The 23,908-nt window shown below is 54.2% G+C and overlaps 1 protein-coding gene across 5 annotated transcripts; it reads left to right on the forward strand.

Moving 5' to 3' along the window:
• The first annotated feature begins 412 nt into the window (after positions 1-412).
• LOC309344856 (protein-glutamine gamma-glutamyltransferase E-like) lies at positions 413-19,203 on the forward strand. Of its 5 annotated transcripts, none has more exons than XM_081867695.1 (15): positions 413-845; positions 1,457-1,535; positions 2,324-2,447; positions 4,358-4,531; positions 5,159-5,401; positions 7,255-7,373; positions 9,216-9,344; positions 9,474-9,654; positions 9,749-9,884; positions 11,382-11,485; positions 11,560-11,802; positions 13,802-14,122; positions 16,947-17,104; positions 18,619-18,743; positions 18,954-19,203. In XM_081867695.1, the coding sequence occupies exons 3-15, from the start codon at positions 2,441-2,443 to the stop codon at positions 19,111-19,113; spliced, it is 2,100 nt and encodes a 699-aa protein (XP_081723821.1). In that variant the 5' UTR covers positions 413-845; positions 1,457-1,535; positions 2,324-2,440; the 3' UTR covers positions 19,114-19,203. The 5 variants fall into 5 exon arrangements, with proteins under 5 accessions (XP_081723821.1, XP_081723824.1, XP_081723823.1 ...); XM_081867698.1 differs by having other exon boundaries at positions 2,331-2,447; XM_081867697.1 differs by having other exon boundaries at positions 590-608.
• The last annotated feature ends 4,705 nt before the right edge of the window (positions 19,204-23,908 follow it).

Here is a 23,908-nt window from a genome sequence, read left to right on the forward strand (position 1 = left end):
GTTGTTGTGCACCTGTGTGCTTGCTGTCCATCCCCTGGGAAATGCCTCTGAACATGCTCTGAACTTGCAGCAGCAGGAGAAGAGTAAGGCAACCATGTCAGGCATCTGCCCACTGCAGGGGCGCAAGGTGGGGAGAAGGCGGATCCCTGTATCTGCAGGTGGTGCAGAAGCAGAAGCCTTCCAAAGAAGAGGAAGGGAGCTGGAAGTGCTCAGCTGGGGTGGAGGAGGATGCCGAGGGGAAATTAAGCAGAGCAACAGCCTTAGATATCTTCCCAGCATTCTGTGATTCACAAAGAAGGCTTTGGAGCAGGCTACTTCCTCCTGAGTAGGACATTGAGCAACATCAGGACCATTAAGTTGGGCGGGGAAGTGGCATTGCTCAACTCCAGCCCTGTGGCAGACTTCCAGAAGCCATCATGGAGTTCAGGCTGGGCTTGTGATGATTCCCGGTGAAGAATCCAGGAAGCAAACAAGGACAAAGTTGCAGTTCAGCAGATGAATCTCCAAACTGGAAAGTCAAGCCAGGCAGATACGGATCTGCACACAGCGGGGAGAATGCCTGGGCTGGGAATTCTGGGCTGGGACAAGCATGGCTGCCAGCAGTAAAGGTGTGGAGGTCAAGTTCTTGAGCAGGCAAAAGGCTCAGAGCAGGTAGTTTGCAGGAGCCCAGAGCTGGGAGGAAGCAGGGATCAAACACCCGGCACTGTGGCTTGTAATGAAGGGGTGGAGTGAGTGAAGCACGACCGAGGCAACGCCACCGCCTGAGACTGCCTGAGCAGCAAGAGGAGGCAGTGGCAGGTGGTTCCCAAGGTATCGCAGCAGCAGCAGCAGCAGCAGCACAAGGAGTAGGTGCCACGCTAGGAAGCAGGGGCTGCCCCCAGAGGAAGCCAGACTGAGAGAGGTGGCCCAGGGGCAGCTCACGCCCAACAGGCTGATGGGCATTGTGGGAGTGAGCCTTTGGCCAGATCCAGCCACAGGGCTCTTTCATGCTCTCAGGTGAAATGGGGCATGGGGAGGGGTGAAGCTCCCCTGGTGCGTCTGTGGGGCAGGGGGGCTGCACAGCTCCTTGTCTTCTGTGGCTCTGCAGTGTAGAGATTGCTCCAGGTCCTGCTGGTGCGGAGGCGTCAGCCTGAGAGGACAAAGGAAAGTGTGAGGTCTGTTGAGAGATGAGGGAAAGGGGGATGTCTGGTTGGACAACCAGTGATGGAGAGGACCTGAGAGGATGGAAGGCACTCAGGAAGGGCCCAAGAAGGTCCCCAGCAGATAGAGAAGGGGGGAGCTCAGCACCCCTTGGGGTACCCAGTGGGGTGGGGGAAGGTATGACCCCAGGTTGGCCATGGCCATGTCACCTGTTAGACAAGCCTTGCTGAGAGGTGACGTAGCCACATCTTCCCTCCAGAAGATGACTGGTGCTCTTGTCTCACATCTTCCTAACTGAGTCTTTTTGAATTCCAAGCCTGGAAGACATTCTTGATGCAAAGCAACCAAGGGCCCCTGGAGACCTTCAGAGAAGATCAATACTCCCCTGGCAAAAGGTACTTCACTTTCCTCAGCCAAAACACAATTTCTAGAAACCTCAGTAAAGCTCATCTGAGGAGAAGGAAAGGCTCCTCCACTGTCTGAGGTACCACCTCAAGCCCAAGAGAAACAAAAATGGGGAGGGGAAAACATCGATGCCAATGGGGCACTGTGCAAGAGGCCCAAGGGAGCCAGCGGTGGGTTTCTGCAAGAGTCCCTGGGGATGGTCAGCCCCTTCTCAGCCATGGAACTCGGTGGCATTGGGTCTCTCTGGTCAAGCAGCCTAGCAGCCCCTCCTTCCCTCCCTCTCAGCTGAAGCTGCCTCAATAGGCTCTTTGAGCAGAACTGTAGATTGGCGAGAGACCCAAAGGGTCGTCTAGTCCAACCCCCTGCAATGCTGGAAGCACAGTTACCTTGTGAGGAGAAAATGGGGCCATGCCAGCTTCCTGGGGGAAGGGCAGGAGGCCAAAGGGATGTCCGCACACAGGCAGGAACCCCATTGGGAAATGGGAGGTGGCTGGGCTTCTGCAATGAAGGAGACACAGGGCTCTGCCTAATGGAAGGGTGTGGGGAGAAAGGCTCTCTCTTCCTCCTGCAGTTTCTCTCCCTTCCCACCTGTTTCCTCGCCTCTGGGGGTGACTCCTCACCTTGGAATTCCATGTAGGAAGTCCTGCATGTCATCCCTGCGCAAGCAAGTGAATGCACTTCCTCTGAGTAAACAAGGATGCCTTCTCCTCCCACTGGAGAGGAAAATTGCCCTTGCGCTGCCACCAATTACAGGAACTGGCTAATTGCACCTGGGTAGTTTTTAGGGATCAGCGGAAACATCCTCACATCACACCTGGCTCAGCGGACAGCAGGAGAGCGGGGAGGAATGTGCAGTAGGAGCTCCTGGCCGTGCTGAAGAAGACAAGACTCAAGGATGGGAGGTGAGTTTGGGATGGTGGCACCTGCCCCGGCCAGCCCTGCTCTCTGCTCTCTGCCCTGCATGCTGTGGTCCTTGCTAGGGAGGGAGGGAGCTTTCTCTTTGGTGGCCTTTGGCTTGTTGCTCTGCTGAGACTGGAGTCCTCAGAAGAACACAAGGCAACTGTGCATTTGCTGTCTCCCACATGAAAGGGGTCCAGCCCAGCTGCCTGGAGCCTTCCAAGGGAGAGATGGTGAGTTTCTGGGTGCCAGGAGAAATGGGGTGCTCCTCTTCCACAGCAGCTTTACTCTCAGGGTGCAAGAGGGCCTTGAAGGTCCCAAGTGATGGCTCTTCCTCTCAAGGTGGCAATCTGCTCTGAGTGGACAGATGCAGCACATTCTTGAGCATCCTGGAGTTCCTGCACCAGCCTCTTCTTCCATCTCTCCACTTCATGTATTTATGAGTAGAAAATATTAATATATTGCTCTTCATAAATAGCATCTGAGCGGTTTACAACAATCCTCCACCAAAAGCCCATCAGCAGGTAGCCCTTCCAAACCCCTGAGAGTCCTGCTCTGGTTGGCCTCCCACTATAACCCTCCTTGAGGCTCCTTAACCAAACAGTCATGGGGTGGTGTGTGTGTGTGTGTGTGTGTGTGTGTGTGTGTGTGTGTGTGTGTACATGCGCCTGCCGCTTTGATCTTTGTCCTGATCTGGTCTAACCCAGGTGGGAACTGCAAAACTGAGTACCCAGCACCCCCCGCCATTGGCATTAATCCCTGTGAAAGAACTGGGCAGCAAGTGGCGCCTGAAGACCCAACGTTATCCCCAATGTATCCCCAATGTTATCCCCAACGTTATCCCCAACGTATCCCCAATGTTAGGGCAGGTTCTGCCTGCCTGGCATTTAATGCCTGGAACACCTGAGAGCATTTCCTGGTCTCACCACAATGGGAGCAACTGAGTCTTTGATCTCCCTCCCTCCCTCCCTCCCTCCCTTTAATGGTGACTCATCCTTCTCACTTCATCCTTCAGGTTCAGATTTGCCAAGTCTAGAGAGCAAAAACCCTGGAAGCTGCTGCTTCCCGCTCCATCCCCAAAGCCCCAGCTGGATTATGGGCAACTCTAGAACGCTCTCTCTGGACTGGGGCATGGAGACTCAGCCTTGGCACGGACTTCTACCCTGTGCTGTCCTGGTGGTGGTGGTGGTGGTGCTGGAAATCCCAAGGACACAGCAGCAGCAGCAGCAGCAGCAGCAGCAGCAGCAGCCCCCGCCCGCTCCAGCCCCTCGGCTGGGTGATCAGGATGTGCCTGAGGAGGACTGCAGGGAGCTGCCTTGGAAAGGGAGTCCCTCCGCTCTGCACTTGGGTGGCAAGGGCTGCCCGGCGTCAGGGTGTTTTGTCCTTGTTGCAAATCACCTTGTGTGTCTAATGAAGGCAAGGCCTCTTCCTCTTTGATGTCCCTGTCGGGAGACATGCAGCTCCTTCCCTGGCAGGCGCCCACGCCCATGCTGCTTCCTAATCTGGGATGATTGATTGATGTTATACATCCCGCCCCCCCCCTTCATCACTTTCACACACAATCTTGACTTTTCCTTTGATGCTGCCCTCTCCCCTTTTCCTTTTCTGTTGCAGTTTTCATATTTTGTGACATTGATTTAATTGGATATTGTAAGGTGGGTTGAAGAAACTTACCTGGAGAATGGGATGTAGGTGTGTTACTAAATAAAATGACGATGGCTGCTCTGGATAGTCAGCATGGATATTGCACCCTGCTGCTGCCACCCAAGAAGCAGAGTCTGCTTAGGAGAAGGCTTGGAGACGTGAAGGTGGACGAGCAGCCGCTGCGTCTGGCTGGCTGGGGGAGAGCAGAGTCAGGCCGGGCTCCACTGGCCCAGGCAGGCCCCTTCCAGACTCACCTTATGCTGTTCCACAGATCTGACACCAACACAGCTGAGCTGGCAAATCCCGGCCAATGGCCCGGCCCACCACACCAGCCGCTTTGCCTGCTCGGAGCTGGCTGTACGCCGGGGGCAGGGCTTCTTGCTGACCGTCTACTTCAATAGACCCCTTCAGTCCGGGGACAACTTTGCTTTCGTTGTAGAGACAGGTAAGGCCGCCCCCACCACCGTTTCCCCCCGTCCTCCTCCATGGCCAGCTGGCATCAGTCGCCTGGGTGCCTCTTGGCCTGATCTCTGGCTGCAGGACAAAAAGGCGCCTCCAGGATGGCACCTCTGCTCCCCTTCAGTCCTTGCGCACCTTTGGCCTCTGCACATGGAAGCGGCAGATCTCCTGGACCTCTTGCCTGCCAAGACCTTTTTGACCGCGGGGTTTCCCTTTCCCACCATCCTACCATCCCTGCATGCAAACATCTCTCTCCCACAAGAAGCTTGTCCATCTTTAAGGTGCTGCCAAAGACCCCTGGCTTGCCCTGTGCAATGTTATGCCCTCCACAGCATTCTCTCTGGTGGGAAGCCAAGATGGCACCACCACCACAGGAGCTGTCATGTGGCGCGGAAGAGACCGGGTCCAGTGCGGGCGCACACACGCACCAACAATCCTGTCCCAGGAGGTCTGTGCAGTGCCTGCGTCCAGAGGTTGGAATCAGGTTGGGCAGCTGGCTGGATCTTCATGCTGACCAAACCCTTCAAGGAGAACGTTGCCGCTTGGGTAGCCTCTCACAGGTATGAGTCGCCTCCAATGACAGCTTTGCCTTTGCCTCTGTTCCCTCTGGCAGGGAGAGCCCCTTCGGAGTCCCAGCACACCCGGGCCGTCTTCCCCGTCTCCAGCGCCCTGACTGGAGGGTCCTGGAGTGCCATGCTCAGCTCCATCAATGGCAACTGCGCCAACTTCACCCTGGCCAGCCCCCCCACCGCTGCCATCGGCCGCTACAAGCTGAGCCTGCAGATGATGTGTGGCAACCAGGCCTATGCCCGCTTCCTGGGGCAGTTTGTCCTGCTCTTTAACCCTTGGTGCCAAGGTAAGATGCTCCTTCTGCCTGCCTGCCCTTGGGATGGGCCTCTGCCCCACAGGGGTGTTTCTGCTGAGGGTTGCCAGGCAGACAATGCAGATGGTGCCACGTCACTCCCTTCCGCACCACAGCTCTGCGGTTTAGGACTCGTCCCTTAGGACAGCTTCCCAAGCGAGCAGGCAGGGAATCATAGACTCAGAGAATTGTAGGGGGCTTTGGGCTTATTTGTAGCTCAAAGCAGAAGCCTTGCACAGACCTCCTCCCCACCCCAGATGTTGGCATCTGGGCAATGAGATGCCTGACCCAGAAGCCTGACTGGGGCGCAGCAATGCTCTACTGACCGGCTGGTGATGGACCGGGCTGATGCTGCAAGAGTTTGTAATGGTGGTCCTGGAGACAGAGTCCCCCCCGCAGCACATGGGGCCAAGTGTGCTTCACAACAGCAGCAGCAGGAGGAGGAGGCCTCTCCTCTCCCTCCCTCCCTGCCTCCCAGGGACTCTCCTCCTGTTCTTCTGGTTGCATCACCCAGGGCCTCTGGGCTGCTCATCCATCATCCAGCTGGGCGGTGGAAACTCAGCACTCAGGACTAGCTAAAAATGGGAACATGGCTGAAAGAAGAAGGGCAAGATCCAGCACAGCTGGGCAGGAGGCCAGATCCCTCTTTGCCCAGAAGAACGTTGGCCCAGTGAGCCTCCCAGAGGCACCTGCAGATCTGACTGCTGCTGCGTCCGACCGAGTCCTGACTTGCCCCTTCCATGCGTCAGCAGAGCAAGCAGCAGCCACAGCCCTTTGCTACAGCAGCAGATGCATAGGGGAGCCCCCCCCCCATTTCCATGGGCCCCTTTCAAGGCCCCACCACCACCAAGCAGCGGATCTAGACTAGTGGTTGCACTACCCCACCCCCAAAGGATAGGGAAGGGGGTAACATGGTCCCACTGGCTTTGCAAGGCCTAGCTGACAGCCCTCCCAGCCCTCCCCTCCTAGGACAGATGCTGGGGGGGTTGCCTTGAGCCAGGCCAAATCCCTGGCCTTGGAGGGCCCTGGAACTTGCCCACGCCAGGCTGGGAGACCCCAGAGGATGCCAGGTTTTTCTTGGAAGGGAGCCAAGGGCTAGGAAATCCTTTGCTGCAAAACGGCCGGCTTGGGAAGCTCCATGGCAGCTCCTTCTTTTGGCCTAAGGAGGCAGGAGCAATGATGGGGCTCAGCAAAAAATCTCCTTGTGGGGCAGGGACATGGCAGGGAGGGGGCTCCCCTCTCACTGCCCAAGCAGCGCAGAGCAGGATGTGACCCTTTTGCCCAGGCTCCTTTGCACTGCATAGCTAGAAAGCTCTCCCTCTCAGTTGTCAAGACGAGTGTCCCCCTCCCCTGGGGCAGGGTCTCTGACCTTCAGGGTCACAGCCATGGTCTGCAGTGTCTATGCAAGAACCACAAAATAATAAAACTGTATTGTTGGAACAGACCGCAAGGGTCTACTAGTCCCACCCTCCGCAATGCAGGAGCACAGTCAGAGCATCCGACCACCACCTTCCCAAGGAGTCTGTTCCACTCTTGAATAGCTCTTACCCCCAGAAAGTTCTTCTTAATGTTTTTTCTGGAATCTCCTCTCTTGCAATCCAGCTCTTTCATAAACTTACATTTGCAAGGATGTTCTATTCAGCAAAATAATTATTTTCCAAGCAACTGTTGCCCAGCACACACCAGAGGGAAACTGATTTATACGATCAAGTTCTAATTTTAGAGCAAAGCTGGAGGTCCCCCAAGACATTTGAGGGGGACATTTACCCCGTGCCACTTGGTTGTTCAAAGTCCAATCCAGCTTTGCTTGAAGCAGCCACCGCCAACCTCTTGCCTCCGCCCAACAGGAGACCTTGTCTACATGGCAGATGAAAGCGAGAGGCAAGAATACGTTCTGAACGAAAATGGGATCATCTTCGTGGGAAACGCCAACTATATCGAAGCGCGAGGATGGTACTACGGGCAGGTCAGTGTTAAGGTCTTGCTCCTGGCCTTCAAAGCACCAGCTCTGCTGCTGGCCCTATATCTCTGGGATTGGGGCTCCACCGCCCCTGCCAGGGGAACAGCAGCGGTGCCCTTGTAGCCTTAAGATGGAGAGGAAGTGATGGTAAGGGAGGAGAGGCAGCATTTTCCTCTGCCTGGATCCTCAGAGCGATGGAAACATTCATGGGAGGATAAGCAGGGCAAGTAGTCCTGGGAAATGGGGTCATGGGGAGGTTGAGGAGAGCAGCTTCCTAGGCCATTGCTATATGGCTGCACAGTCAGCGTCGAGTGGGATGGGCCTGAATAGGTAGGAGAAGATATATTAATTGTAATTTATCCATCTAGGCACCCACGTGTGTGGGTTGAACAGGGTTTCAAAATATTCTTCTTTGGCTATAGCCAAGTAAGATTGTCTTCCATGAACACGGTCTTAACAGTGTGTCCGTAGGTGACTGTGGAGGCCAATTCTAGATCCACATGTCCTTCCACGGGGGGACGTAGGTTTCTGGGTGGGAGCTGATCATGGTGATGGTTTGCCAAGCGTGCCTTCTTCTCAGCATGCTTCTCCCTTGTGTCCTGAGTTCAAGTGTCTTCAAAGCCCAGGACACCTTTGGTCAAGGCTGTTCTCCAACTGGAGCGCTCGCAGGCCAGTGTTTCCCAGTTGTCAGTGTTTATACTACATTTTTTTAAGATTTGCAATGAGACAGTCTTTAAACCTCTTTTGTTAACCACCAACATTACGCTTTCCATTTTTAAGCAAAATCACCCCATGCGTAGCAGAAAATTTAAAAACATAGGAATTATAATAAATCAAATCAATTAGGCTGTAGAACCTTGCTTTGAGCAAGTCCAGCTATGAAGTAAGCTGGCTCCCCTTTCTTACCCTGCTTAATAAAGAACCAGGCAACAGCTTGGCAGGTAAGCTTCATAATAAGATTCACTTAGTGTAGACAGGCTTTGGTTCACAGCAACAGGAGCAGCACAGACTATGCAAGTAAGCCACTTCTATTTACTTTTCTGAGCTGGATCAAGGGAGGCAGGTCTGCACCCATTGCTGGTCAAAGGAAGAGAGAGAGAGAGAGGAGCAGGAAGTACTCGATGCTCCTTCTTCTCTGGGAGAGGAGGGGAAATGACATCACACAGAGCCCTCTCTACCAATTGCATTTCTATGGTCTTGGTCCTTAGCTGTCAGCAACAGAGCTCTGTAGTCTTAGCCCCTTCTCCCGCCAGCTAGCAGGAACCTGCACTTTTTAGGTTGGGCTGCCAATTTCACACATGCTGAAGGTTGTCCACATGTTCTGTGACTGTGTGTGTAGCCCAAACTAGAGAGTGCATTGCATGATGGAAAGGAATGGTTCCTGCTGCCACCACCAGGAGCAGAACAAGACAAGACTCTCTTGGGGTCAGCATTCTCGGGTATTCCCTCCCAGTGTCAGGGGCAGAAGGTAGAAAAGAGGGAGGCAGCCACTGAGCCCAGCTCCATCTGTGCCCCATGGCATGGAGATGGTTCTGCTCAGAGGATGCTGGGCTGAGGCCTGAGATTATCTGTATCACAGAGAATGAGCAGAGGAGCGGCAGGTCTCCTGCTGGCTGCGGAGTCCTGGGTGTCCCCACTTGCCCTGGAACCAGTTGGTACTTCTGCATCTTCATGTGCATGAGAAGAGCCTCTGGTTCTAACTGGCCCCGGTCTGAGGGCCCATGTTTCCCTCTCCACCTCTTGCCCCAACTGGAGTGCACCTTGGCTGGGTGACTGTGCGTATTTGTCTCTGTGTGGATGCTCCTCTGCTTCCTGGCGCTTTAGAGGACCTTCCTTTCTGCCTTGCAGTTCCAAGATAACATGCTCAACCTGGCCCTGATGCTGCTGGATCTGAGCCTCTACCATCGCCAGGACCCAGGTGGGGACACGTCGCGCAGGAGCGACCCTCGCTATGTGGGCCGGGTGATCAGCTCCATGGTAAGCGCAAGCCCTCTGCCACTTGATCCCAGGCGGGGTGAGATCCTTCAGGGAGCCTGAAAGCCCTCCCCAGCTCCCAGGCCCCCCTCACCCGCCTGCTCCTCCCGTTCCGCCTCCCTGGCGCTTTAGGTCAATGGGAACGACAACGACAACGGGGTGCTGGAGGGCAAGTGGAGCGAGGAGTTTGCCCACCACGAGAACCCCTCTCGGTGGGACGGCAGCGTGGCCATCCTCAGAAAGTGGGCGCAGGACAACTTCCGGCCAGTCCAGTACGGCCAGTGCTGGGTCTTCGCCGGGGTGGGCGGCACAGGTAGGCTTCTGGTGGCAAAGCGGAGGAAGAAATGGGGGTCGGGGGCGCCGAGCAGAGCCCGGACCCACCGGCCCCTCTCTCCTCTCTTTCACAGTCCTGAGGTGCCTGGGCATCCCGACCCGTTTGGTCACCAACTTCAATTCCGCCCACGACGCGGACACGAACTTCAGCATCGACAAATACTACGATCCCTCTGGGAAGAGCATCAAGAGGGGACAAGACTCCGTTTGGTAAATGTGCCTCTGGTGGGCGGGGAGGAGGGGGGGCCCTTCGGACGCTCGATCATAGAATCACAGGACTGTAGAGTGAGAAGGGACCCTGAGGGTCATCTAGGCCAACCCTCCGCAATGCAGGAATCTCAACTAAAGCGCCCCCCACCGGGGGCCAGTCTTGCCAGGCCCTGGAGACAGACAACGGGGTTTCTCTCCATTTCTCACATTTCCAATCTTAAGCCCAATTCTCCACCACCTTCATGGGAAGCCCCCTGTCAGAGATGCTTTAGCTGAGATTCCTGCATTGCTGGGGAGTGGGTTGGTCTTCCAACTCTACACTTCTATGAGTCTATTCATGTCTGTGTTTGGCTCTGGGGATCAGCCCCCTACAGGCAATGGAACTGTCAGAGGAATGCCAGATTCTGGCAAAGCCCAACGTGGCCCTCCTCAGCCTGGGCTCCTGTCCGGGGGGCGGGGACTGTTCTGGCCCAGGGGCCATTTCTCCCTCCCCAGCTCTTTGGGGAAGAGGAGTCACTTTCCCAGGAGAGCTGGAAGGTGGAGGGAGCCAAGGCAAACACCTGCCCCTTGGGCAATGCTGCTCACCGTCCTGTTTGCAGAGGCAGTTATGGCTCAGGGAGCACCTCTTCACTCATCCAAGATCAACAAGGGCAGAGCCCAGGTCACTCGGCTTGGCTAGGCAGCCCGTTATCATGCCAGGAGCAGCCATTGGTTTCATTCATCCTCATGTCTTTACCCTGCTTCTTTGTCTGTTTGGGGGACCCTTATGATAGCTAAATATGACTCCATTATAAAGCAATATTAAAACATGGGAGGGGGAATAAACATCATGTTTACCAATAATCACCAACCAGCCAGGAAATATTCCTCCTAAAGGATCCAGAGGACCCATTGCTGACCAGTTTGAGCGGATTTGGCCAGAAGCCCCCGGACAGGATCTCCCTGCCTGCCTTTCTGCCTCTGGGCTCTGGGGCAGCGTCGTCTTTGAGGAGCCAACTCCTAGGGGCCCAGATCCCTTCAGCCACCCTAGAACATATGGCATTGCCATTCAAATGGTGTCCACGAACCGCCTCATGTGATAATGTGGGGAAGGGCTTACTTGCCCCCCCGCCCCATATTTTATTCAAGTTGGCACCCCTGCCACCTCCCCCCTTGCGAGCTCAGCCCATTGGCTTGCCATCTGTGCATGAGGCTCCTGTTGTATAGAAGCTGTGTGGGGAGAGCCCTGGCTCTGCCTCGTGCTGCCCCCTCTTCAGGCGAGCCTCCAGCGCCTTCAGGGGAAGGGACACAGCTCAGCAGGACCAAAGCATCTGCCTCACATGCAGCAGGCGCCCAGCTCAATCCCCAGCACCTCCAGGGCGGGCAGGAAAGAACCTGGCCGGAAACCCGGGAGAGCTGCTGCCAGGAAGTGTGGACAGTGCTGAGCTAGATGAGCCAGTGGTCTGACTCTGTATGAGGCAGCTTCCTATCTCCTCCTCTGTTCCTTCCCCCCTTCAGGGATTACCATGTCTGGAATGAATGCTGGTTCACTCGGAGGGATCTGGGGAATGCCTACTGCGGGTGGCAGGTGGTAGACGGAACCCCCCAGGAGAAAAGCCAAGGTAAGGCCCTCTCCTGCCCCCACCCCACCCTGGTCGCCTTCCAGGGGAGCTGATGCATCCCACTTTGCTTCCAGGGATCTACCAATGTGGACCGGCCTCTGTCCTGGCTGTCAAGCAAGGAGACGTGCGGCTGAACTACGACACGGGATTCGTCTTCTCCGAGGTGAATGCCGATATCAACCGATGGGTCATCTATCCCGACGGGAGGCAAGTCAGGGTCTATTGCGACACGACGTCCATCGGCAGCCACATCAGCACCAAAGCCGTGGGCAGCAACTATCGGGTGGACATCACCAACAACTACAAGTACCCAGAAGGTGAGTCCCCTTCCCTCCTGGACCAGCCCCTTCCAGCTGGCTTCCCCCCTTTCCCCATTTCTGATCTCAGGGGACACACTAGGCGGGGAGAGGCAGAAGCCACCACTGGCCAGGCCAGCACAGAGGCCACCAAATTAGCATACAGGTGGTCTCTCCAAACTGGGTGGCAGAATGGCAGGTTCAACGGAGTATCAATAAGGGCAAATCGATGCAGGGTGGGACAACTTGTCATCAGCTGTGACCCCCCAGGATGCAAACTTTGCCATTGTACTAGAAAGCAAGACCAAAAGATGATCAACTAGGAAAGGGAGTAAAAGGACAACCACCAAAATCACAATGCCAGTGTTTAAACTCCATTGCAGAATCACAAATTTGGAAGGGACCTTGAAGGACATCTAGTCTGTCCACACACACCCACACCCCGCTCCATATGGGAATGAGTGATACAATAAGAACTTAAAACTACCTTGCTGAAGCAGCCCTCCAAAAGGGGGGCACCTAGTCCAAATAGCCAAACAGATTGTGCCCCATGGGAAACCCCCAAGCAGGACCTGAGCACAAGAGCCCTGTCCTCTCCCCGCCTGGGGTTCCCAGCAGCTGGTATTCAGAAGGCCAATCAGGGCCAGTAGGACCACCTTTGTGGAGGGGCTGGATCCTGCCGGTCTGAAGGAGGCCCCAGTTCTTGACCGTGGAGCAAATGACAAGCAGGAGATGCACAGCAGGTGTGTAAAATTATGAATAGCTGCCAGCAGAGAGAACAGAGGGGAGTCTGCCTGCCTCGTGCCATCCCACTGCCCTCCCCCAGGAATCCCTTTCCCTTCTAGAACAGAGAAAAGAGAGTCCGTTCTCAGAGGCAGCAATCATAGCGGAGGTGGCGAAACTCCCAGGGAGGAGGGGGTCTGTCAGTGGCCAGGACGAGGAGGCGCAAAATGGAGGCAGAATGAGGGGCTGGGAGAGCCCACAGAGGCACCTGCACCCTTGGCCGCTCCCCCCGCCAGAACGCCAGGGAGTGTTTGGGACACCCGCTGGCAGAGGCTCTTCCCCCGTCCCACATGGGAACCTTCCTGCCTGTGCTCTGCCTGCCTTCCCTCAGTCTCAGGATTTCTGGCTGGAAGCAGCATTTGGGAAGGAAGGAAGCACATGCTGTGTGCACAGAAGGTGCTGCCGCTGGTCCTTGGCACTGGAGAGAACAGCTGGGGATCCTGAGGCGCCCCCCCCCACGCCCCTCCCTGAGTCCCCCTGTGGGTGCCAGCAGAGCCAACCGCCCTGTGCTGGGCTTTAACTCTGCAGAAGGCGACTTCTGGGGCTCTGCGTCTGACTCCGTGCAGCCCTCTCTGCATTCACAGCACCCCATACGTCCTCAGGCAAACCCGCCCTCCCTGCCGCGGTGCAGCTGCTGCTGCCTGGACTCTGGAATGCGCTCCGTGCACATTCTCTGGGGATGAGGAGCCCCAGCCCTTGGCTCCTGGCCCAGCTCCACGTGCTGGAAACCTGCCAGCGCTCCTTGGGCTTCTGCCAGATGATCACTCCCACCCTCACCTGTGTCCATTGGACATCCTAAAGCAGCCCATGTAGGAGCTCTGGAAGGTGCTCTGTTCTGAGTTAGACCACTAGTCCATCTTAAGAGCATCAGAAGAGGGGCCACCTAGATACTCTCACAATAGGATGAACAAGCTTTTTATTTTTTGGCCAGTCAATTGGTCAACTGCTTTCAACTGCTCAAAGGGCCAGTGCTATTTGCCTCTCACTCACCCGCCCAGCTAGACTAGGGAGGCTGTGTGCAGCAGGAAGCACCAGCCGAGTCCGGTCATTTCCCGCAACGCCATTCCTGCAGGTCTTCCTTCCATGTGCGCTGGCAGAAAAGGGGCACAGCAGGTGGGCAGTGTGTCAGACTAGACCTAAAGCTCTGGAGGTGAGCTGGAGGCCTGCATTTTGGCAGGGGGGCTTAGAAGGTGTGCCAAGGAACTGGGGGCTGACCACTCCCTTCCTTTCCTTGCAGGCTCTGCCGAGGAGAGAAACATCTACCGCAAGGCCTGCTCCCAGATGTATGGGTCCACGCCCAGCGAGAGCCGCATGAGCACCACCGACGACGCCTCCGCCTCCGAACTCATCACACACCCCGGGCTCTTTGGGAAGTTCAAGCTGGCCCAGCCGCCCATCCTTGGCAAGGACATCAACCTCATCCTCACCCTGGCCAACTTGGCCCCGGAGCCCAAGACCATAACCGTCAACCTGAGTGTCTCGAGTGTCCTGTACACCCGGACGGCCATCAGAGAGATCCTGAAGGAAGTGATGACTGTCAGCCTTGGCAACAAGGAAGGTAAGTGGCCTCCCCTGCTGCGTGTCTCAAAGCCCATCCAGGCAGGCAGGGAGGACAGGTGTTATCTGCTGGGTGGATCTACACAGCTTCTGCTGCCATCCAGGAGTGGAACTGACTGGGCTGCCCTTTGCGGGCCTAGGGGCCCCCACCCGCTCCACCTTCTGGCACCCCCACTCCACTCTGCAATGGCCCCCTGGGGCTTCCAGACACAAGGCTCTTGCAAGGCTCCCCCTCACTCAGGCTCCCACTAGAGGCAGCTGCGGAGAAATGCAGCCCAGCAGTAGAAAAGCTGTGCAGGGCCCATCATGAGACCAGGGCCAAGAGCAGGTCTCCAGGCAGGAGCACCCACAGCCCCACTGTCAAAGCCAGAGCCCCCTGGACAAGGTGGGGGGGTGGTCCTCTGAGGCCCAGGCCTCCAAGCATCACGTCAGGGAGCCAGCAAAGGAAGGAAGCCCAGCCCAGGTGAGTCTGTACCTGCCCTTGGGGTCTGGAGTGGAGCAAGCAGAGGAAGGCAATGGCAGGGGGCAACTGGAGCAGCACGTCTGGAGGGAGCCCCAGCGCATGGGCTGCCCCCCCCCCAGCCGAGGAGGGCCAAGGCAGGCGGCTCTCACTTGGCAAGCTGGAGAGCTGAATTGGAGGCCCAGGATTTGTTTGTTTGCTTGTCTTGTCCATTTAAAAGCATTTATATATATATATATATATATTATAATATTTTATTGAATTTTACAAAGAAAAACAAGAAAATTTAACAATTTAACTCTTATTTAACTTAGTCACTAGAACCCCTTCTTTTCCTTTTCAATGTCCTCAACATTCAAAAGTTTTACAATGTTTTTGTAGATAGGCTTTAAACTTCTTCCAGTCCTCTTCCACCTGCTCTTCTCCTTGATCTCGAATTCTGCCGGTCATTTCAGCCAGTTCCATATAGTCTATTACTTGCATCTGCCATTCTTCCAAGGTGGGTAGATCTTGCGTCTTCCAATGCTTTGCAATGAGTATTCTTGCTGCTGCTGTAGCATACATAAAAAAGGTTCTGTCCTTCTTTGGCACCAATTGGCCGACCATACCCAGGAGAAAGGCCTCTGGTTTCTTCAAGAAGGTATACTTAAATACCTTTTTCAGTTCATTATATATCATCTCCCAGAAAGCCTTGATCCTTGGGCACGTCCACCAAAGGTGAAAGAATGTCCCTTCAGTTTCTTTACATTTCCAACATTTATTATCGGGCAGGTGATAAATTTTTGCAAGCTTGACTGGGGTCATGTACCACCTATATATCATTTTCATAATATTCTCTCTTAAGGCATTACATGCCGTAAATTTCATACCGGTGGTCCACAACTGTTCCCAGTCAGCAAACATGATGTTATGACCAACATCTTGAGCCCATTTTATCATAGCAGATTTTACCGTTTCGTCCTCAGTGTTCCATTTCAACAGCAGATTGTACATTCTCGACAATATCTTAGCATTGGGTTCTAACAATTCTGTTTCCAACTTTGATTTTTCCACCTGGAAACCGTTTTTCCTATCCAAATAATAGGCCTCTCTTACTTGAAAATAATGTAACCAGTCGCGCACCTTATCTTTAAGCTTCTCATAACTCTGCAATTTCACTTTATCTCCCTACTGCTCCAAAATTTCCCAATATTTAGGCCAGTTAGATTCCATGTTAAGCTTTTTCAGGGCCTTTGCTTCCATAGGTGAAAGCCACCTTGGGGTTTTATTTTCCAGAAAATCTTTATATTTCATCCAGACATTAAACAATGCTTTCCTGACAATATGGTTTTTAAATGCTTTATAAACTTTAGCGTTACCGTACCACAAATATGCATGCCACCCAAAAACATTATCATATCCTTCCAAATCTAAAATGTCCGTGTTTTCAAGAAGTAGCCATTCCTTCAACCAGCAGAAAGCTGCTGCTTCATAGTATAACTTAAAGTCCGGCAGGGCAAACCCCCCTCTTTCCTTTGCTTCAGTGAGAATTTTGTATTTTATTCTGGGCTTTTTGCCCTGCCAGACAAATCTAGAAATTTTTTTTTGCCACTTCTCGAAACAGTCCATTTTGTCAATAATTTGTAACGTCTGAAACAAAAACGACATTCTTGGCAATACACTCATTTTGATAACCGCAATTCTACCCAGTAAGGAAAGCTTCAAGTTTGTCCAAATTTCAAGATCTTTTTTCACTTCTGACCAACACTTCTCATAGTTATCTTTAAATAAATTTACATTCTTCGAAGTCAAGTTCACCCCTAGGTATTTTACTCATTTAAAAGCATTTATAAATCACTTGATGTTTCAAAATATCTAAGCGGTCTGCAATTTTTTTAAATAAAAAAAAACTAAGCAGTATCGTTAAATCAAAAATACAGTCTGAACTCTATAAAGCATAGAAGATCTTAGAAAGACAAGCGAGATAGGGATTTGAGGTGTTTGGAGCCATAAACAAGGGTCTCGCTTTGTGGGTCAGGCAAAGAGGTCAGTCTTCAGCCAGCTGAGGGAGGTCTGCATCTTCTCTTATGCTCTAAGCTCTGGCCTTCCAGCCAAGGAGGTCCTGGCTGGGAATGTTGTGCCCTTTGGGGTCTCCCAAGGGAGGAGGAGGGATGTCCTCCAAGCTGCTTCCCTCTGGAAGTTGCACCGTCCGCTGCAGAGGCGGCCCTGGAAAAGGGGCGGGAAGAGCTGTGGTCATCGCTGGGCTGAATCCATGGAGCAGGATCTCCCCTTTTGCAAGGAACAAGTTCAGGGGGCAAGAGGCTGGGTGGTGGTAGGTTGCCTCTGAGGAAAGGATCCTGACTCCCCCCACCCCTCTGCCTTTCAGAGAAGCACCTCCCACTGCGGATCACGTATGGCCACTATGGGGCATCCCTGACGGACGACAAGAAGCTCTTGGTCACAGCCTTATGTGACGTTGTGGACGGCGTGAAGCTGCTGGTGGAGAAAGCCATCACCCTGGAGACCCAGAACGTCTCCATCACGGTAAGGAGCCCCTCTGCACTCAAGGGCTGCAGCCAAGAAGGAATGCCCCACTCCCTGCTGGTCCCCCATCCTGGAACCGCAGCCCCCCACCCACAAGTGATTTGATTTCTTTTTTTCTTTTTTTTACTTTTTTATTTTCAATGTAGAATCATAACAAAAATTACAGACATTAAGTCCAAAATAGTACTATACTGTACAAACAAAAAAGAACGAAACATACAAAAAAGAGAAAGAAAAAAGCAAAGGAAACAAAACAAAAACGAAAAAGCATACATCTACAGAAAAAAACCATATCTCATTACATACATATACACATATTGACTTCCTTCCTTTGTTCTAAGACCTCAAAAAATTTACTCTTACTGTATTGTTGTGTCTAATGTAGATTACTTCCATCTTTGTACTTTTTTTTACACCATTTTTCTTTTTTACACCCACAAGTGATTTTAATCACTGCTGCTGCTGCTGAGGCTAACTTGATGGTGGGAAGATTGAGGACAGATGAAAGAAAGTCCTCCTTCTTGTAGTGCAGAGTGAAACTGTGGAACTCCCTCCCACTTGAGGCAGGGATGGCTTTGGAAGAGGGTGGGACAAATTATTGGAGGATGAGGGGGCAACTGAGGGCTACCAGTCAAGATGGCTCTGCCCGTCCTCCACAGTTGGAGGCAGCAATGCTTCCGAATCCCAGGTGCTGGAAATTGGGGGGGGGGGGAGAGGGGCTCCTGCACCCGGGTCCTGCTTGCAGGACTCTCAATAGAGGCATCCGGTTGGCTCCTGTGAGAAGAGGATGCTGGAATGGATGGGCCACTGGCCTGATCCAGTTCTTCTGATGTTCATATGGCAATGAAGATGCAAGTCCAAGTTGAGAGGCTTCTTCTAGCCTCAAGACCCCAAATAAGAGGGGCTGAGTTTGGAGCCACATCAGCACAGACCCTGTCCTTGGGCAAGGGGAGGGGGCAGCCAGTCCCCTGTCTCCCCTCATCTGGCCCCAGGTCCATACTGCAGTACCTGCAAACCCTGCCTCACCTCCCCATCCTGGTTCAGCCCTGTTGCATCATGGGATGCCATCCCAGAATGCAACAGCTCATAAGGGAGCTTGGGGAGGAGGTGGTGAGCCCCCAAGGGTTAATGATGCAGCCTGACTATTCCAAGGCAGCTGCCTCCCAGTTGGCATTCAGGGCCAAGCTGGATGCAACCTTGCGGGGCTGTTGGGTCCCCCCTGCAACTGGATCATTGGGGGGGGGGGAGAGCTCAACCCTTTGCTCCTGCTGAGATCCTGATCCAATCCTGTTTGCAACGATTCCAAGGCCTAAATAGGTACAGCGTTTGACCGTATTTGAAAGAAGGGGAGGGCTCTGGAGAGGTGGTGGCTGTGCCTGAGGAGGGGGTCCTGGCTCAGCAAGCCCCCTGGGTCTGTGGCTCTGCTCGGAATGAAGGAGCCCTGCACCTGCCAGGATAAGTGCTGGTGCAGAGTGCGTTCCCAGAGACTGAGCAGCTCCTCTGCTTGACTGCAGGCCCCTCCAAGCGTTGTAGCCAACAAACCAGCCACCGTGGAGATCTTCTACGCCAACCCTCTCCCAGAGCCAGTGGACAACTGTGTGCTGCTGGTGACACTGATGGGCCAAGCTGTCAAGATCAAGTAAGTTTGGCGGGGGGAGGAGCAACCAGCAAGTGGGAGGAGCTTGGCTGGCCCACTCTCCTGCCTGGCAAGGGGAAGGCGACTCCTCTGAGAAGCCAAGCCAGCTGCAGATGGAGCGAGTTCAGCTGTGGCCCTGTGGAGGACGTAACCCCTGCAGGCCTCTGGCTGCGTCCTTGCATGTGTGTGTGACCCCCCTCTCTCTCCCTTCAGTGTGGCAGCGCTGGCACCTGGAGAGAAGTCCAAAATCTTCTTCGAGTTCACCCCACGCAGCGCGGGGGCCATGCAGCTCCACGTCGACTTCTCCTGCAACAAGTTCCAGCACATCAAGGGCTTTGTGCTCATGAACGTGGCCCCGGCCGGGTCCATGTGATCCGGGGCAAGGGGCTGCGGTGGTGAAAGGGTGTGTGTGTGACTGTCCTGTTCCTGCACGATGATTAAAAGCTTTTTCCCCAGGCAGAAATGTGGCAGCATGTCTTCTAGGGGGTTGTGGGTGGCTAATGCACATCTCATGGGTGGGGTGAGGAACTTCTCCTGCTCCTTCAGTCATCAACATCTAGAGTTGGAAGGGGCCTCAAGGGTCATCCAGTCCAAGCCCCGGCAATGCCAGAATCTCCACTGAAGCATCCCTGACCGACGGCCAGCCAACCTCTGCTTAACAGCCTCCAAGGCAGGAGAGGCCACCACCTTCCCAGGGCTCTTGCCCTCTTCCTGACGCTGAGTTGGAGTCTCCTTTCTTGCCATTTGTATCCCTTGGTTCTGGTCCTCCCCTCTGGAGCAGCAGGAAACACGCTTGCTCCATCCTCCACATGACAGCTCTTCCTCCTCCTCCACCACCTCTTGTAGGGATCTTTGGGCAGATGAGCTCAGAAACTGGGTCAAACTGCACCACTTGGGCCTCTCCAAGGCACAGAACCACCTCCTAGCAAATGGTCCGCTAAGAAGGCGCGCTAGCTGCATCTTGCAAAATCTGCTTGGTCAGGGGGAGGAGGGGGCAGGGGGCATTCACACAGTGACCTCTTCCAGGGCTGGGGTGCTCTTCTTCCTGGCTGAATTGCTGCAGCTTTTGCCAAAGGGCAGGTCACACTAGCTGGGCCCTGGAAGCAGATGAAGAACCTCCAGGAGCCCCACTGGAGGGGCCTCCCTCTGGCTTCCGCTGCCCAGGTGTCAGGAGTGAACCCAGCCCCCTTTGTTCCCAGCGTGGTCTCCTCAGAGGCCAGACAGGCTCCTTGGTCTTGCCTCGCTCCAGCCGCCATCCAACTCCCTCCCCTCTCAGGGCCCTTGCTAGGACCACAATATTGCCAGCCCCCCCCCCCCGATTCAGCCTAAGAGAAGAGGGTCTGCTTTTCTCAACCTTTCCCCCCAGGGCTGCCTTGGCCCAGCTCTACCCCCTGAGGAAGCCACCAACCCTCTCTCTCCCCCTCCCTGCCCTAGCTGGCTCTGCCCACAGGCTCGCCCCCACCCTGCCCCAAACCGCTACTCAGAGCTTCCTTCATGACGGTTGGGCCTGCCCTCCTCCCCTCCCCTCCACCTCCTAATGAACATACCTGAATATAATAACAATAATTAACCATAATAGATGTGGAAATGTGGTGACCCAGCTGACTGGTTCAACTGGATTTCAGTGGTTTTGAATCAGGGGGGTGTTGAAATTTTAAACTAGGTCAGCCAGGACTGAGTGGGGGCACCTGGCTCTCGCCTTCATCCAGCAGCTGGCTCTACTCAGGAGGAGGGAGAGGAAGAAAAGGCCGGGTCAGAGCCATTCGCTCCCTCAGTCCCAGCTCAGGGAAGAGGGACTTCATGGATACAAAGTGGAAGGTTGAGGATGACAATGAGCATTGGACCAGATGATCCTTGGTGTCTCTTCCGGCTCTAGAATTCTATGACCCCCTCTAACTGGGTGGTTTTTCAAGGGATGACTGAGCCCCTGCATGGAGGACCCTCTGTGGCTGGCCACTGGCTACTCCCAGGGTCAGAGAAGGGCCTTAGGGTGGCGGTGGCGGCAGAGGAGGTGCTCTCCCTTCAAATCATCCTGGAATTGTAGGGGCCCAGAACTGGACACAGAATTCCAGGTGGCAGGGGTGCCAACTTGAATAAAATAGGGGGGCAGTTAAGCCCTGCATAATCAAGCACATGATGCAGTGCACAGACACCATGTGAATGGCAATGCCCATCAACTTTGGGGGGCGCCACCCCCTCAAATATTTTATTGAGGGGACAAAGCCCCTCGGCCCCTAGGAATTGGCTCCTATGCCGGGGGGGGGTCCTGACCAAGGCAGACTAGAGCAGGATGCTGGACTCAGAGTCCCTCCCTCTGATTCCTCCTATTGTGCAGGCAACACAGCACAGAGGGCTGAAGGGGGGTGGCTGGGGGGTGTGTGAAACAAGCAAGGAGTGGGGCCATTTAGATGAAGCTCCGGGACCACTCCAGGGGAGCCATGGTTGCCCCATCAGCAAGACCAGCTTCCCGTGGGAGCCCAGGGCTCTTCTCCAAGCCTCTTGGGCCTCACAGCTCGCTTCCTGACAGGGGCTGCCAGCCCTGGGGGATTTTCTGCTCTGCCTGCACTGCTGGAGGCAGTCAGTGCTTCTCAATCCCAGTTGCTGGGCTGCTCTTGAGCTCAGGTCCTGCTTTGAGGCTTCCCCCTGTGGCATCTGGGCAGCCACTGGGAGGCCGGGAGGCCAGACTGGCCTGATCCAGAAGGACTCTCATGTTAAACTTGAGGAGGGAAGGTGGATTGGCCTGGGTTGTCTCCTACTTTATGATCATCCAAAATCATGGGAAAGCCCCCAGCAAGTCTTCCAAGCCGAGCATCTCCTCACCATCTGCAAACAGGGTCCTCCTGGCTTCCTTGGACCCCGTCTCCTGAGCCTCCGCTCCAAGGGAAGCAGCCAAAGCCTCTTTCCCCATCCAGGGAGCCCCATGCGGAAAAGGCACCTCAGGCCGACCTGCCCTTGGACACCTGCCAGTTGTGGGGAAGAGTAATTAGGAAGCTGCTGGAGAGAGGAGCTTGTTCTGCGTGGGTGGCCAACACGCAGCCCAAATGACAGCCAGCAGCCCCACCCGGCTGCATCCCATATCTGTGCTTGGAAGCGGAGCGGGAGAGAACCCCACCCCTGCCGCGGGCTGTGGCGCTGCGGGGGGGGGGGAGCCCCCAAAGACCTCTGGGTCTCATCACCCCCCACATCCAATGCCCTTTTAAATGAGTTGTGGGGGTATTGGTTTGTTTTGTTCTTATTTTTATTATGTCAGTGTTGTTGTTTTTATATTGTAATTTTATGTTGTTGAGGTCTATAGATGAAGTGTGGAATACAAATTTATTTAATAATGATAATAATACCTGAGGGGAGAAGAAACCTTCCAGGGGCAGCGTCTTTGGACTGCCCCACGCCTGGGCTGCGCTTGCCATCTCCGCTGCCCCATGTGAGGGCCTGCAGCAGGGGGATCTGCAGCAGCTTGTCCGGCTCTTTAGCCCTGCGGGGCTCAGGGCAAGGACTGCGGGAGGCGGGTGGGAAAAGGGCACCCAAGTTCCTAAGAAAGAGCCTCAGGATCTGTCCCCGCATCTTGAGACCGAGTTGGAAAGGCCTCTCTCTCTCTCTCTCTCTCTCTCTCTCTCTCTCTCTCTCTCTCTCTCTCTCTCTCTCTCTCGTCTCCGCACCGCCCTCTGTTGTGCCGCCTCTTACTTTTCTTCTACTAAAAAGTCCTAAATGCGACAGCCTTTCTGCCTAAAGGAGTTGTTTCACCCCTTGGCTGTTTCAGTTGCCCTTTTCTGTAGCTTTTCCAGCTCCACAATCTCGTTTCTAAGGGGAGGCAGCCAGCACACGCCAAGGGCGCTTGCACTGTGCCATTTTCCATGCCTGCAAGTAGTACCTGCCTTCCAAGTGTCCCCATCTTTCAGAAGTCATCCCAGTTTCTGATCTGATCCTGGAATGTCCCTGGTTTTCCTTTTTCCTCCCCTCCATGTCTCAGACAACAATTAAGAATGGTGTGTGTGGAGGTGCAAAAACGGAGTCCAGTTTATACTGAAAATAAAATCCCTGCACCAAATGAAGGAAATGGTGAAGCTGGCATAAAAAGCCCTTCCTATAATTTTGAAGGGAAATGTCAGCAATCCATTTTAAATTGCAATGCTTCAGCAGCCGGGCATTTTTTTAGGAAACATGTGGAGTGTTTCTTCCAGGGGTCAGCAGGGGGCCGGTCCCCTGTCCCTCAGACCATATTTTGAAGAAGAAGAAAATCAACAAATTCCTATGCCCCACAAATAACCCAGAGATGCATTTTAAATAAAAGGGCACATTCTACTCATGTAAAAACACGCTGATTCCCGGACCGTCTGTGGTCCGAATTGAGAAGGCAACTGGGCCACATCTGGCCCATGGGCCTTAGGTTGCCTGTTGTTGTTGTTTAGTCATTTAGTCGTGTCCGACTCTTCGTGACCCCATGGACCAGAGCAGGCCAGGCACTCCTGTCTTTGTAGGTTGCCTACCCCTGGTTTATTCCTTTATTGTAATCTATTGAAGGTGTTGTAACGATCCCTTCACTTGCAAATTGTTTCTATACAAAAATCCTGTGAGGTAGGTTTAGTGGAGAGGTTGTCATTGGCCCAAGGTGACAAATGATGTGTATGTGATGTCTTCATGTGTGGTGAGATCAAACACGGGAGCAGCTTCCTGATATAACAACAACCAAACAACAACAACACCCCGCTCATCTGCCTGGGTTGCCCCAGTCACTCTGTGTAGAATAGACTGTCCCTATTTTCACTGCACAAATGTTGGAGGGTCTGGTCTGAGCAGTGTGGGAGGCCCTGAAGGATGGACTCCACCTGCCAATCAATCCCTGCTTTGCACAAGCTCTGCTTCGGTGCCCTAAGCTCAGCTGTTAGGCAGGTGTTTGACAAGAGCAGCCCTGCCCAGGAGGCTGCCTAGGGCAGCAGAATCTCAAGAGGTGGGCAGAGGAAGACATGGTTGTCAGCCACATGCCCTCTTCTGGAATCACTTTTGGGGCACATGTACAGCCACCTCCCCCAGGCTGCTCTCCAGCGAAACCTGGTCTTCTGGTTTTTGGCAAGGACCAGAGTTACACGCAGAGTCTGTGGCAAAAATGGTGGGAGGAGGCCGCCCTGTTGAAAGGCACATGACGTCTAGAGGGCAAGCCCAGCCAGCACAGC

Source organism: Podarcis erhardii (genome assembly GCF_964252035.2).
Source record: "Podarcis erhardii genome assembly, chromosome: 6".
NCBI classification, from domain to species: Eukaryota; Metazoa; Chordata; class Lepidosauria; order Squamata; family Lacertidae; genus Podarcis; species Podarcis erhardii.

Coding starts and splice junctions, on each gene's coding strand:
- LOC309344856 (XM_081867695.1), top strand. Junction 9,885..11,381: donor AGGGGACAAGACTCCGTTTG/GTAAATGTGCCT, acceptor TCCCCCCTTCAG/GGATTACCATGTCTGGAATG. Junction 18,744..18,953: donor GGCCAAGCTGTCAAGATCAA/GTAAGTTTGGCG, acceptor CTCTCCCTTCAG/TGTGGCAGCGCTGGCACCTG.